Below are 12,556 nucleotides of genomic sequence, written 5' to 3'. Positions count from 1 at the left end.
GCTAGGAATTAGGTTTGCCCTCGGGGTAGACCAGTCCCCAAGTCAGGACCAAACAAGCACTTTTGTGCTTCCATATTAAAATATATATATATTTTTTGGTTCAAAAACAAAGGGAAAAAAGGGAAGGCCTCAAATAAAATCAAAAAAAGAAAATAAAAAATAAGAGAGACCGAACATAGGTTTTTAGCAGGGTTTATGGCGGCCACCTCCCCTGTCTGATTCGTGTTCCTCTCCTCTCTCTCAGTCCCATTTTTTTTGTTCTTCTTCTTTAATGCCATTGATAGATAGCTAAATTCATCTTTCTTTTCTGAATTTTGTGTCATGTTTCAGTATTTCTTTTACCCATTAATTTTTTGAATTTCCTCGTCAATGTTATGTTAGTTTATTCAATATTCACTAAACATGTGGAGAAATTTATCGAAACGATCTTACTCAAGAAATTTTACGATTTTATCTGAATCCCATTCTTCTTTAAAAACTGTTTGTGGTGTGATATCTCCCCAAGATTCTGTTTTTCTTGCAAATTCAAGACCCCTTGTGTCAAATATTTGGAACCGTGAATTGGGCGTCTCTCAAGAATTGATTTTCTGGCGAAAGCCTGCACTGGGTTTCCCAAAACTTGCTATTTCGACCGAAATGTTTAGATTTTGTAGAAACGCTAGGGGTTATGGCAGTGCTGCTGAGGCTTTAGCGTCCACTTCTGAAGAAGATGTTGACGAAGTCCAAGAATTAATAGAAGAGATGAACAAAGAAATCGACGTGAAGGGATCACATAAAAAACATCCAAAAATGGTGGGGGGAATGGGAGTAGGTAGGTATAATGCTCTTAGGCGGAGGCAAATAAAGACGGAGACTGAAGCATGGGAAGAGGCGGCTAAAGAATACCAAGAGCTTTTAGTGGACATGTGTGAGCAAAAATTGGCGCCTAATTTGCCCTACATCAAGTCATTATTTTTAGGGTGGTTTGAGCCATTAAGGGATGCCATTGCTGCTGAGCAGGATTTGTGTAAGAATGGGAAGAGTCGTGGTGCGTATGCGCCTTATTTTGATCACTTGCCGGCAGGAATGATGGCAGTTATTACAATGCATAAGTTGATGGCGTTATTGATGACTGGAGGAGGGAATGGCAGTGCCAGAGTAGTGCAAGCTGCATGTCATATTGGCGAAGCCATTGAACATGAGGTTGGTTGGCGAAGTCGCACAGAAAATGTTTTAATATTTAACTTTACTTTTGTTTTCTTGAAATTTGAACAATCCAATTTTTTAACAACTGCTTCTCATTTGTTTATTATCAAGCACTGATAAGACTTGTTTTCTGTTTTAATTGTTTTAACTTGTGTATGGATTTTGAAGACATGCTTTGTTCATCGAAACTGAAGCATACAAAAAATGTCAGTAGTGTGCCTCGAAAAGTATGGCAGGGATCCAGAGCGAGTGAGAGATTAAGCTGAAATTTCTGATATCTTGATGAGGATGTTATTCTTCTTTATCCGGTTGTTGTATGTTATTTAGAACCATGGTCTCAGAAATTCTTTTACTTGTCTATTGTAGGCTATCACTGAATAGTGTTGTATAGAGTTTCCAGTCGATGATATTGAAAATGTTTCTTTATGTGTGTTAGCTTTAGATTTTCATGTTCTGGCTGAGATTTTTGCTTTTACTGGGGGATTACAGAAAGCTCGTTTCTTTCTTTTGACTGATAATCGTGTTCTGGCCGAGATTTTTGCATTTGCTTTAGGGCTTGGAGAAAACTTGTTTCTTCGTTTTGACGGATAACATTGGGAGAGTGGTCTAATATGTTGTGGATTGTTCAGGGGTCGGATATTTTGCATCGAATTCTAGCATATACTCCAAGTCGTTGCATGTAAATTCTAGTTTCATTTTTAATGGATTTAAGGATCTCGATTCTTTGGTCATGCTGCATTGGTGTTCTAAAAATAACTGAAATTTCCTAGTGATGAATTTTTTTTATGCCATATTTTTCTTTGGAACAAAATCTCCACAATCTTTTGCGTTTAACTTCATATCATAGTTATTTGGGGAGCAAGACGCCTTGGGACCTGAGGCACGAGTCGAAGCGCACGTCTTATCTAAATAAAACACATTTGACACAAATTTAAAATTCAACATATATAAAGTATTGTATACTATTTAAATTAAATATGTTTCACAAAGATAACAAATAATATAAATAAAAAGCCATTAATAGATAATGTAGCATAAATCATAAAAAAAAAAACTTCAATCATCTAAAATTCATTAGTAAGTCGTAAGTGCATCATAGTATATTAAGGAAAAACTTCAAAAGTCTGAATCATCAAATTATTCTTCATTCTCCCCAACTGTATCATCATCATCTCCAGAAGCTGAAGCTCCGGATTTGTATCCTTTTGACTCATCATTCTTTTCACCAAAATCAATTTTTTCCTCATCTTCATTATTACAACGATGGATTGTTGATCTTCTATTATACGTATTTAACATACTCGTACCAACCGCTGCTTCTTTTGTAGAGGATGAAGCTCGAGATCTATAATTATAGGGATCTTCATCAACCCCAGAAGCTCGTCCAACTTCACCCCAAGTCAAACTATCATCATCAAACACAAGATTATTTTCGTCATCGCTATTATTATTTAGTCCTCCCATCACATTCATTAATATCATCTATATTAGTCAAAGAAATAAGATTAATCGTATCGCTCATATCATATCAGAGCCTCAAAGCCCTATTATACTTGATATAAACCAAATCATTCAATTTTTTATGCTCCAATCTATTTCTTATTTTGGAATGAAGCTGTACATATTTGATACAAACTAATTTTAGGTTTAAAATAATAAGTTTATTTCATTCAATACTAATACTTAGTACTCACATGTTCAAACACACTCCTACAAGTAAGACTAAGCGAAAAGTTGCAATTCAGGTGTTGAACACCCATAAGCCAACCACCATTCTACTGGTAATTTTGAAATAAAATAAAAAATTGAAAATTAAAACTATTACATATCAATTATCATATAATAAAAATAAAAATATTGATTACCTTGTGATTTTTTGTTTCTTTGTGTAAATTGCCATGCACATTCCAAGAAGTTCTCCAACCCTTTTATATATTGGCAACTGGCCTATGATCTTATCCTGTAGCTCCTTAGTTTCACACATCCCAGCGATACATTTGTACAAACTCATTACAACTTTATTGTCATTTTCTATCTTAGAATCCGAATTGAAGAACTCTGGGTTTAAGAAATGCCCAAAAGCATGTAAAGGTCGATGAATTTGTATCGGCTTCTTTAACCCGATCCATTACCTCATAGATATAGCCCATTGGAGGCTTTCTTCCTCACCAGCCAATCGAAGAACTTTCACCACAGGACCACCCACTTTAACAACATAAACGACTGTATTCTAAAATGAAGGCATTAGTAAAATATATGCTGACCATTTACCTGGTGTCTCCTTTGCAAATCTAATAGTGATTCATTTCTCAAACTCGCCTTGTGCTTTTGAAACCGCTTTAAAGTCAAAAAAGCATTTGCAGAACGAGTTTTTCCAGCTCTAACCATATATTTCTGTCTCGTGAATTCTCTCATCATATTTAAAATTTGGGGCCTGTTATATATATATATATATCCATAACCATCGTTGCCCTTTGATATACCTTCTTCAAGTGAGGAAGTTTAACGAAATCTTCAAGCATCAAATCTAAACAATGAGCAGCGCATGAAGACCAATATAAGTGAGGATAATGTGCATACAAATGACGTCCTGTTCATTAAAATTTAAATACAATATAAAAATTACACATTAGAAGTTAGAACTTTAATTAAATAATATAATAATTTTATATAAAGTGATATAACTAATATCAAAATTTAAAAGTTAAAACCGTACCAGCTAAAACATTTGCGCTTGCACTATCTGTAACAATTTGAACCACATTCTTTGCCCCAATTTGTTGTACATATTTGTCGAACAAATCAAACAGTTTCGCACCATGTGCGATGTAAACGAACCAAACTGTTTGTGAGCTATTCGAAACTCGTTTCGATAAAAGCTCGTTTCGATAAGGCTTGTTAAGATAAACGAACCAAATTGTCCAACAACTTCAATATATCGTTTAAAACTAATCATAATTCACGGCATTAAATGGAATACCTGCATCATACATCCATCTAGCGAGCCTTTGCAATGCATTCTCCCTCAGTTTCTTCTATTGTCATCGTACAACTTCACTGCCTTAGCATCTTTTTTCTTTCCTTGCGTTACAGTCTCATCGACATTTTGTCGAAGTGTAAATATTTTGGACCAGCTTGTTTTAGTTTCTTCCCAAGAAAATCAGGTGCAAGATTAAAACGCTGATCAAATGAAGCTGATTTAGGTCGTTTCTTTTTTGACGGTGCATCTTCTTCAACTTCCAAATATTCTTGTTGTGCTGCAACTTCTTCAAAGTGAGGGATTGCATCCATTTGATTTTTCAGTTCTTTCTTTTTTGCCATATAAGAATTGATTTCTTCTTTCACGTGTTCTGGACATTTTGAGCAAATTTTCGTATTCCTATTGCTTTCAACAAGATATTGCTTATGTCGATAAATCCCAACATTATTTGTTTTCCCACAAAAATTACACTTCACTTTATTGGTATTTTTGAGTCTTCTAATGTTGCATTCCATGCTAGATCTTTTCGAAGGGCTTGTGATTCGAAATTTGTCATTTTTATCAGCAAAAATATGATATATTCTGGAATTCTGCTATAAATTGGTGAAATACAAAATAAAAAATATAAATACAAGTATAAAATATAAAAATATTGCTGAAATACACTATATTAATGAATTCAATCATCCAGGAAGCAATGGAAGTTGATATTGGTGGCTGCTGATGTTATGATTTTTGATGATGCACACTAGCACAATATGTTAATCACTTCATCGAGCTAGAAATTTACCTTAATTGGAACATTCGGCAGCAGAGAAGGAGATGAAGATTGCAGACGTAGACAAAGACAGAGATGTGCAGACCAGAAAAAATTTGAGACAGAGAGAGACACGCAGAGCCAGAAAGAATTTGAGGATGGGAGACGCGCTGCGCCGCAAAGAATTTGACGCAGAAAAAATTTCAGCGATGCCGCAAGGGAGATGAACGTTTGCATGGAGCTTGCAGGACTTTTTTAAACATTGAATAGGGATTGAGTTTGTTATTGGACTTTAAAACTTATTGGGCTTGATTTATTTTATATCGTATATGTATATATGCCTCAACGCACAGGCGTGCGCTAGGTGCGCCTAAGGCGTGCTCCTGTTTAAAGTGTTGCGCTTGGGTAATAACCCTGGCGCAACGCTTTAAACAAGAGCACGCCTTATGCGCACCTGGCGCACGCCTGTGCGTTGAGGCATATAGCGCAACGCTGCGCCTAGCTGCGCGCCTGGCCTTTTATAACTATGCTTCATATATCAAGTATACTTGTTTATCATATGTGCTAGTTTTTTTTAAAATTTTTCCTTTACCCCTGATTATGCTTAAGCCGGATTATATATCATCAAATTCTCCTTTATGTATGAAAATGGGAGAATATTTTGTATCCTCTATGCTTATGTTTATATAAGTGTAATAATCACTATTGTTTGTTGATCAGGCCAGGATACACAAGTTTTTAGAGTTTTCCAAGAGAAAAAATGCACTAAATAGAATTTCTGGTGAAGAGCCTGATAATGCGGTAAATGAACAAGTGAAACTTAGAAAAAAGGTTACAATGTTGATGAAGAAACAAAGAGTGCAGCAAGTTAGAAAAATTGTGAAGCAACAAGATGATTTTAAGCCCTGGGGCCAGGATAATCATGTAAAGGTAGCTGAGATACTAACATAACGACTTGTACATGTTGCTTGGAAGTAGAATTGGTCATGCAGTAATGATTTGTTTTACAGGTTGGTTGCCATTTGATTCAGATATTGATGGAAACAGCCTACGTTCAACCTCCAGTTGATCAATTTGAAGATGGACCTCCTGACATTCGACCTGCATTTGTGCACACACTCAGATCTGTAGAAACGCTGTGAGTAAAACAATTTATTCTCACTCAGGAGGTACAAATTGTCCACTTTGAATGACGCTAACTGGTTATGCTTTATAGGAAAGGACTTAGGAGATATGGGGTGATTGAGTGTGACCCGCTAGTTCGCAAAGGCCTGGAGAAAACTGTAATTTCAATTATTGACTCCCTCCGTATTTTATATTTCTTCCAATATAATCTACTTTGAATTTGTTACAACTTGGAACTTTTTCCAGAGGGTTTCTCTTGTTCTCTTTTTATGAATTTATGGATCACACGCTTATAATTTTGATAGCCACATAATTATCTAGTTTTCATTTATTTTATGCAGGCGAGGCACATGGTGATTCCATATATGCCGATGTTGGTTCCTCCATTGAATTGGACGGGGTGTGATATTCTTTCATCTTTTTCATTTAGAATTCTACAGAAAAGTGTTTCTCCCTGTTTTTTGTGTTTGTTTTTTCCATGAAAGATTGGGGATGTTGAGATCATCAAGAAAGATCGACTCCGAGAGTCGGAGTTCCATAAATTAGAACAAGTAGACTAGAGCATTGAGTTGGCCCTTTAATGGAGATGATAGACAATCTAATCAATAAGTCATTATCTTGGTTTAGCTCATCTTTTATTTTAGCTTTAAATATATATTCTCAATACCTTCTGGATAGTATTTTGCATGCTACTTGATTTTTTTTAAAATTTTTAAACGACGTTATAAACTTGTTGCTAATGCCTTTTTCTTTTCTTTTCTTTTTTCGTATATGTTGTTAAATTCGCGGAAATGCAGCTCTTATGTACTGACTTTTGTGTTCTGGGGTATGATCTTTTGTCCCCTTGTATCAAGGATGATGAACTAAAACCAGGCAAGAGAAAGTATGCACTTCCTTGCAAATATAATATAAATTACGATTTAACATCAGCAGAGTTTACTTTGTGGCAATACCTAGCTATATTCTTGTAGAATAAAAATATGAACGTGTTATAACCCAATGCACATGAATGTAGGTATTATTTATCTAGATTCTTTCTGCCTTCCACTCTTTGGGGCCACAACCGGTCTAAATTTTATGTTGTGACTTGAGCTATAGCTTCATTTACCTAGAACATCTTGTTAACAATCTCGTTATGACATGTTAACTGCATTTTCATGTCACAATTTGCATTTAGGAGCAGTTTGTGCTGTGAATCCTGGTTGGTTTTCATTAAAGATTCTTATTGCATGTTTTTTTATTAATCTGCCGTAAGGCTCTGTATTGCAGAAAGCCAGAGACCATCTGCTTCTAATATTAGCATAATAGTCTTTGTTTGGACCTCCCCGCGTCTAGGTTGATTAAGTTGGTAAAATATTGATAGGTATGAGAGAGGAGCATATTTGTTTCTGCCGTCATATATCATGCGCACACATGGAGCAAAACAACAGCGTGATGTTATTAAACGAACTCCAAAACAGCAGTTAGAACCTATTTTCCAGGTTTGGTACACTTGGCTTCCCGATTCAATATTTTGCTGCTATTATATTTTTTTTTTAAAAATAATCTGATCGGAAGATCAGCATGCCTGTTTTGCTACATCATTTTCGATCATATTGAATTAATATCTATGTTTTGCTGTCTTCTGCCACCATGTTGTTTTTACTAATTTTTTGTTGCTTACATAGGCGCTTAATACACTTGGCTCTACCAAATGGAAGGTGAATAAAAGAATACTAAGTGTTATTGACAGAATCTGGGCTAATGGAGGCCGGCTTGCTGACTTGGTTGACCGTGAAGATGTGAGTAACCTTAAATATAACTCTCATTGACTCCAATCTTTCATGTCTTTTTTAGAACTTTTTTCATTTTGTTCATATTTTGTTTTTCTCTGTACTAGTATTGTCTTTAAACATATCACTCTGTTCTAGTCTCGTCTTTAAACATATCACAATGTCAACAACAATAAATTTCTCATGCTTAATCTCTTTTATTTCACTGCAAATTAACGTCCATTCAGGTTCCTTTGCCAGAGGAACCAGATGCAGAAAATGAGGCAGCGATGAAGAAGTGGAAGTGGAAAGTTAAAGCTGTGAAAAAAGAGAACAGAGAAAGGCATTCACAGAGATGTGACATAGAACTCAAACTTGCTGTAAGAAGCTTCCTTTTACATTTCCATTGGCTTTTGAAATGTTTTAATGGAGTATAAACTAATTTTGTCATTTGATAGAACAGGTGGCTAGAAAAATGAAGGATGAAGATGGATTTTACTATCCTCACAATTTAGATTTCCGAGGGCGTGCATATCCCATGCATCCATACCTGAATCATCTCGGCTCTGATTTATGCCGAGGAATTTTAGAATTTGCAGAAGGACGCCCACTTGGAAAGTCAGGGATACGCTGGTTAAAAGTACATTTAGCTAATTTATATGGAGGTGGAGTTGATAAATTATCTTATGATGGCCGAATATCTTTTGCCGAAAACCATATGGAGGATATCTTTGATTCTGCGGACCGGCCTCTTGAAGGGAAGCGCTGGTGGTTAGGCGCGGAGGATCCTTTTCAATGTTTAGCTACATGCATGAACATATCTGAAGCATTAAGAAGTCCATACCCTGAGACTACTGTATCTCATATGCCCGTCCACCAGGTAATGAATTGAATTAAAGATTTGATCATCTTACCCATGCCATAAATGTGTTGAGCAAGTGTGTATCAGAACCCATAGCCTGGCTTGTTTAATTTTTTTACTTTCTACCCATTATTTATGTTCCTTTAATCATGCGAGGTGTTGGTTGTGAAGAGCGGAGTCAAACTCTATGAGTGGAAATGCAAGCAATATGATACATATTCCTCACGTGCTTTGAACAGTTTATTTAATTTTCAACCATAGCTACTATCTCGCTGAAGAATTTAGTTCATTTGATGCTTAATAGCTTGGTGTTGTACAACAATTCTGCTCGGAAATTTTATTTTAGGCCATTTCTTGGAAATTCGAGCATCATTATTAGCGAGATATTTATTTTAGTATTGCTTGTTTGTGTTATAAATGTTAATTAATATTTGAAACTGATTGTTGATACTTTGTTTCTAATTTTTCTCAAGGATGGTTCATGTAATGGCTTGCAACATTATGCTGCCCTTGGAAGAGACAAGGTGATGTCCCTCATCACATATTTATCCATAATTGTTTCAGTGTATATTGCGGGTGCTGATCTTATATATAAGTGGTGGCACTCCTTGCCTATTCCCCATCACCCCCATATTTATGGGCGATGGCCAACATATTAATAAATGGTATGAAGCAGACAGATCTAAATAGCAGGACAGCTTGCTTTCAACAAATTTGTTTTAGGCCTCTGGATTCATTGAACTTGATTTTATATTAGGGATTATGATTCTATCTCTTCGATTTGGTTTCATAGGTGCTGTTAGGATTAGTGGATTACATTTGAAAGGATAACAATAACAGTTGTTTCATAATTAATTTACACAATATTATCTGTGTTCAGTTGGGAGCAGCGGCTGTCAATCTTGTTGCCGGAGGTAAGCCTGCTGACGTTTACTCTGGAATTGCTGCCAGGTGAGGAGTAGTATCAATATTATTCATTTTCTCTCTATGATAATATAACCCCATGTCACCCATCTATCTTACCCGGCAATGCACCATTGAAAAGGAGATTGATGAATTTCGTTTCTAATAAAAAAAATTGTAGAGTACTGGATATTATGAAGAGGGATGCAGCAAAAGACCCTGCAACTGATCCAAATGTTAAGCGTGCAAGTCTGTTGATCAACCAGGTTCCATGTTGCTTTATGAACTTGTTGTTCGATGCTTTTGTTCCTATAGTCTTTTAGTCATGATATATATCTGTTATCATATGCTTTTAAATAAAATATATACGTTACAGGTGGATAGAAAGTTAGTCAAGCAAACAGTAATGACATCAGTATATGGCGTCACTTATATTGGTGCACGTGAACAAATCAAGAGGAGGTTAAAGGAGCGAGGTGCTATTGAGGACGATGCAGAATTATTTGCGGCAGCTTGCTATGCTGCAAAAGTCAGTCAGTACTGCTAAGTTTTACAAAAAAAATAGCGTTTATAATACTGGTCTTCAATATGGCACAGCCAGCTTTGTTCTGACATCCTTTGAATTTTCAGACAACTTTGACTGCCTTAGGAGAAATGTTTGAGGCAGCACGAAGCATAATGAGTTGGTTGGGAGACTGTGCCAAGGTTCATTTGATACTTTTTTAAAGCATTTATTTTATTTAGTAAAACATTTTCACATTAAGCTACACCCTGAGATACTTTATATTCAAGAAGTTATATGATTATTTTGACATGTGTACTCGGAAAAAAGGCTTAGTAAAGCACTAGACAATAGTCTCAACTGCTATTGACTACTTTGTCCTACATGATAAAGGCTCATCTTTATTATTAATTAAAAAAATTGTGTTTCATGTCTTGCCTCATCTGGTTTTTCAGATCATAGCGATGGAGAATGAACCAGTACGTTGGACAACACCACTTGGGCTCCCTGTTGTGCAGCCTTACCGCAAATTAGGAAGGCACCTGGTAGGTTCACATACATTTTTATTTCTTGCAGCTCTTATTTCAACACCATCAGCAACTAAATGTAACGTGATCATGTCGAAAATACGTGTTTTTCTCATATTCATCATCAAGAATTTCTTCTTATGTCGTGCAGATTAAGACTTCTCTTCAGGTTCTTACATTGCAACGTGAAACCGACTCGGTAGGTTCGCCATGTTCCCTGTTGTTTTTAATCAAGAAACACGTGCTTGTGTAAAAGCGTTCTGATTTGCATGCTATATTTTTTCATGATTATCAAAGGTGTTGACTAAGCGACAGAGAACAGCTTTCCCTCCAAATTTCGTGCACTCTCTTGACGGTTCCCATATGATGATGACTGCCATTGCCTGTTCAAAGGCGGGCTTAAACTTCGCAGGTTTTTGAAAATATTTCCTGTTACCGTATTATCTAATTTCTGGTGGTGTTTGTTTCTCTGTGTAATATCAAGCAGGAACGGAGCCAGAAAAAAATGAAGTTAGGGAGCGAAAAAATATATTAAAAATTTTAGGGAGGCAAGTGAAAATTTTAGGGAGAGGAAATTGAAGTAAAATAATTAGATCTAGCGTCCTACACTATAAAATTAAAAATTCGAAGGTGGCGACCGCACCCACGGTCCCCCCTTTGGCTCTGTCTCTGATTGCAAGAATGTCAATAACTTTGACTCTGATTTGATCCCAGGAGTGCATGATTCATACTGGACGCATGCATGTGATGTTGATAAAATTAGCGAGATTCTCAGGGAGAAGTTCGTTGAACTCTACGAGGCACCAATTTTGGAAAATGTAAGCCTTTTTTCCATTGTCCTATCTATGTAATTCGTATCATCAGTTGTCTCTTGTCAGTGGCCTTCACGTTATTGTTCAAAGATTTATTTTTGGGACCCCTAGCTTATATGAAGTCTGTTCTTTCTTTTCAGTTGTTGCAGGATTTTCAACGTTCTTTTCCAAATTTAAACTTCCCTCCTTTACCTGAACGGGGAGATTTTGACCTCAGGGAAGTCCTGGAGTCGACCTATTTTTTCAACTAGGAATTAATAAGTTGCTGCTTAGACTACCGCCTCACCATATGAAGAGCCTCAATAGATCATAATCTGGGTAGAACTGCGGCCAGGAGGCTCTCTTGCTTTTGTACATATTTAGCTCGAAAAGAACTGGAAATCGAGCCACCTCATTCTCCTCCAAGGACTTGTAGGATAGGCAAATCTCATGTCACAAAGGTTCCAAGAACACATGATGGTTCAAGCTTCCAGGATTCATGTGTTAGCACCGATCAAAAGGTTTCTCATACAAAATTACGGTGGCTAAAAGATGGTGAAATGGAAGCACTGTTCTATAGGCGAAAATTGTCAACTGAAGTTCGACAAATATACGTGTGATTGTTTGAATTTTGGAGTCAATGGGAAGGTGACAATTTGTTTTTTTAATTTTAATACTATTTCGAACCAGTAGTTGTGGTCTGGTGTTTGTTGTATGATTCAATGAAGAATATACTTGGTTCATTTTTTCTTTTGCCGCTATTTCTTTTTCAAGGCATTGTATTAATAAAAGATAGCATCCGAAGAACCGCTTCAAGTGAGGGGAAAAAAGTTTTGTTTCCGATGGCCTGCTACATTCAATGTTTTTACTTCTTGTTCTTTAGTGGATTCGTCTTTCTGTAGCATTGAAGTTTTTTTTGCTTTCCCGGTTAGTGTAATTGATATCGGTTTGCGTGTTCGTATGATCAATTTATTTGTATAAACACTCGTGTTAAAAAAAAAATAACTTGACTGTTAGAAGTTTTATTAAAATCTTTTTACACAATAAATTTTCATGGTAAAAGAACGAGTATTTTGGACATGTTTTCACAAACTTTAAACAAGCAAAAGCCTGTCGAAAATCATTTCTAACTTAATTCATATGCAACTCGAAATTCGCTCCTAGATCAAACCA

General features: G+C 36.1%; 1 protein-coding gene across 1 annotated transcript; it reads left to right on the top strand.

Annotated features, from left to right (window-relative positions):
• Window positions 1-136: 136 nt before the first annotated feature.
• LOC140966075 (DNA-directed RNA polymerase 1, mitochondrial-like) lies at window positions 137-12,223 on the top strand. Its single transcript, XM_073426400.1, has 19 exons — window positions 137-1,182; window positions 5,643-5,852; window positions 5,933-6,060; window positions 6,139-6,205; window positions 6,389-6,447; window positions 7,411-7,528; window positions 7,715-7,828; window positions 8,047-8,178; window positions 8,262-8,678; window positions 9,134-9,184; window positions 9,541-9,611; window positions 9,745-9,829; window positions 9,940-10,092; window positions 10,194-10,268; window positions 10,521-10,610; window positions 10,744-10,791; window positions 10,890-11,004; window positions 11,307-11,410; window positions 11,545-12,223. The coding sequence occupies exons 1-19, from the start codon at window positions 403-405 to the stop codon at window positions 11,653-11,655; spliced, it is 2,928 nt and encodes a 975-aa protein (XP_073282501.1). The 5' UTR covers window positions 137-402; the 3' UTR covers window positions 11,656-12,223.
• The last annotated feature ends 333 nt before the right edge of the window (window positions 12,224-12,556 follow it).

Source organism: Primulina huaijiensis, unplaced genomic scaffold (assembly GCF_012295235.1).
Source record: "Primulina huaijiensis isolate GDHJ02 unplaced genomic scaffold, ASM1229523v2 scaffold20025, whole genome shotgun sequence".
Lineage (NCBI taxonomy): Eukaryota > Viridiplantae > Streptophyta > Magnoliopsida > Lamiales > Gesneriaceae > Primulina > Primulina huaijiensis.
Note: the sequence above shows the minus strand (reverse complement) of the source record. Positions and strands in the feature narration are given on the sequence as shown.

Excerpts from the sequence above, each read along its gene's own strand:
- LOC140966075 (XM_073426400.1), top strand. The coding sequence starts at position 403 with ATGTGGAGAAATTTATCGAAACGATCTTACTCAAGAAATTTTACGATT. Across the intron at positions 6,206-6,388 it reads GCAAAGGCCTGGAGAAAACT|GCGAGGCACATGGTGATTCC; the intron begins GTAATTTCAATT and ends TATTTTATGCAG. Across the intron at positions 9,185-9,540 it reads CTGCCCTTGGAAGAGACAAG|TTGGGAGCAGCGGCTGTCAA; the intron begins GTGATGTCCCTC and ends ATCTGTGTTCAG.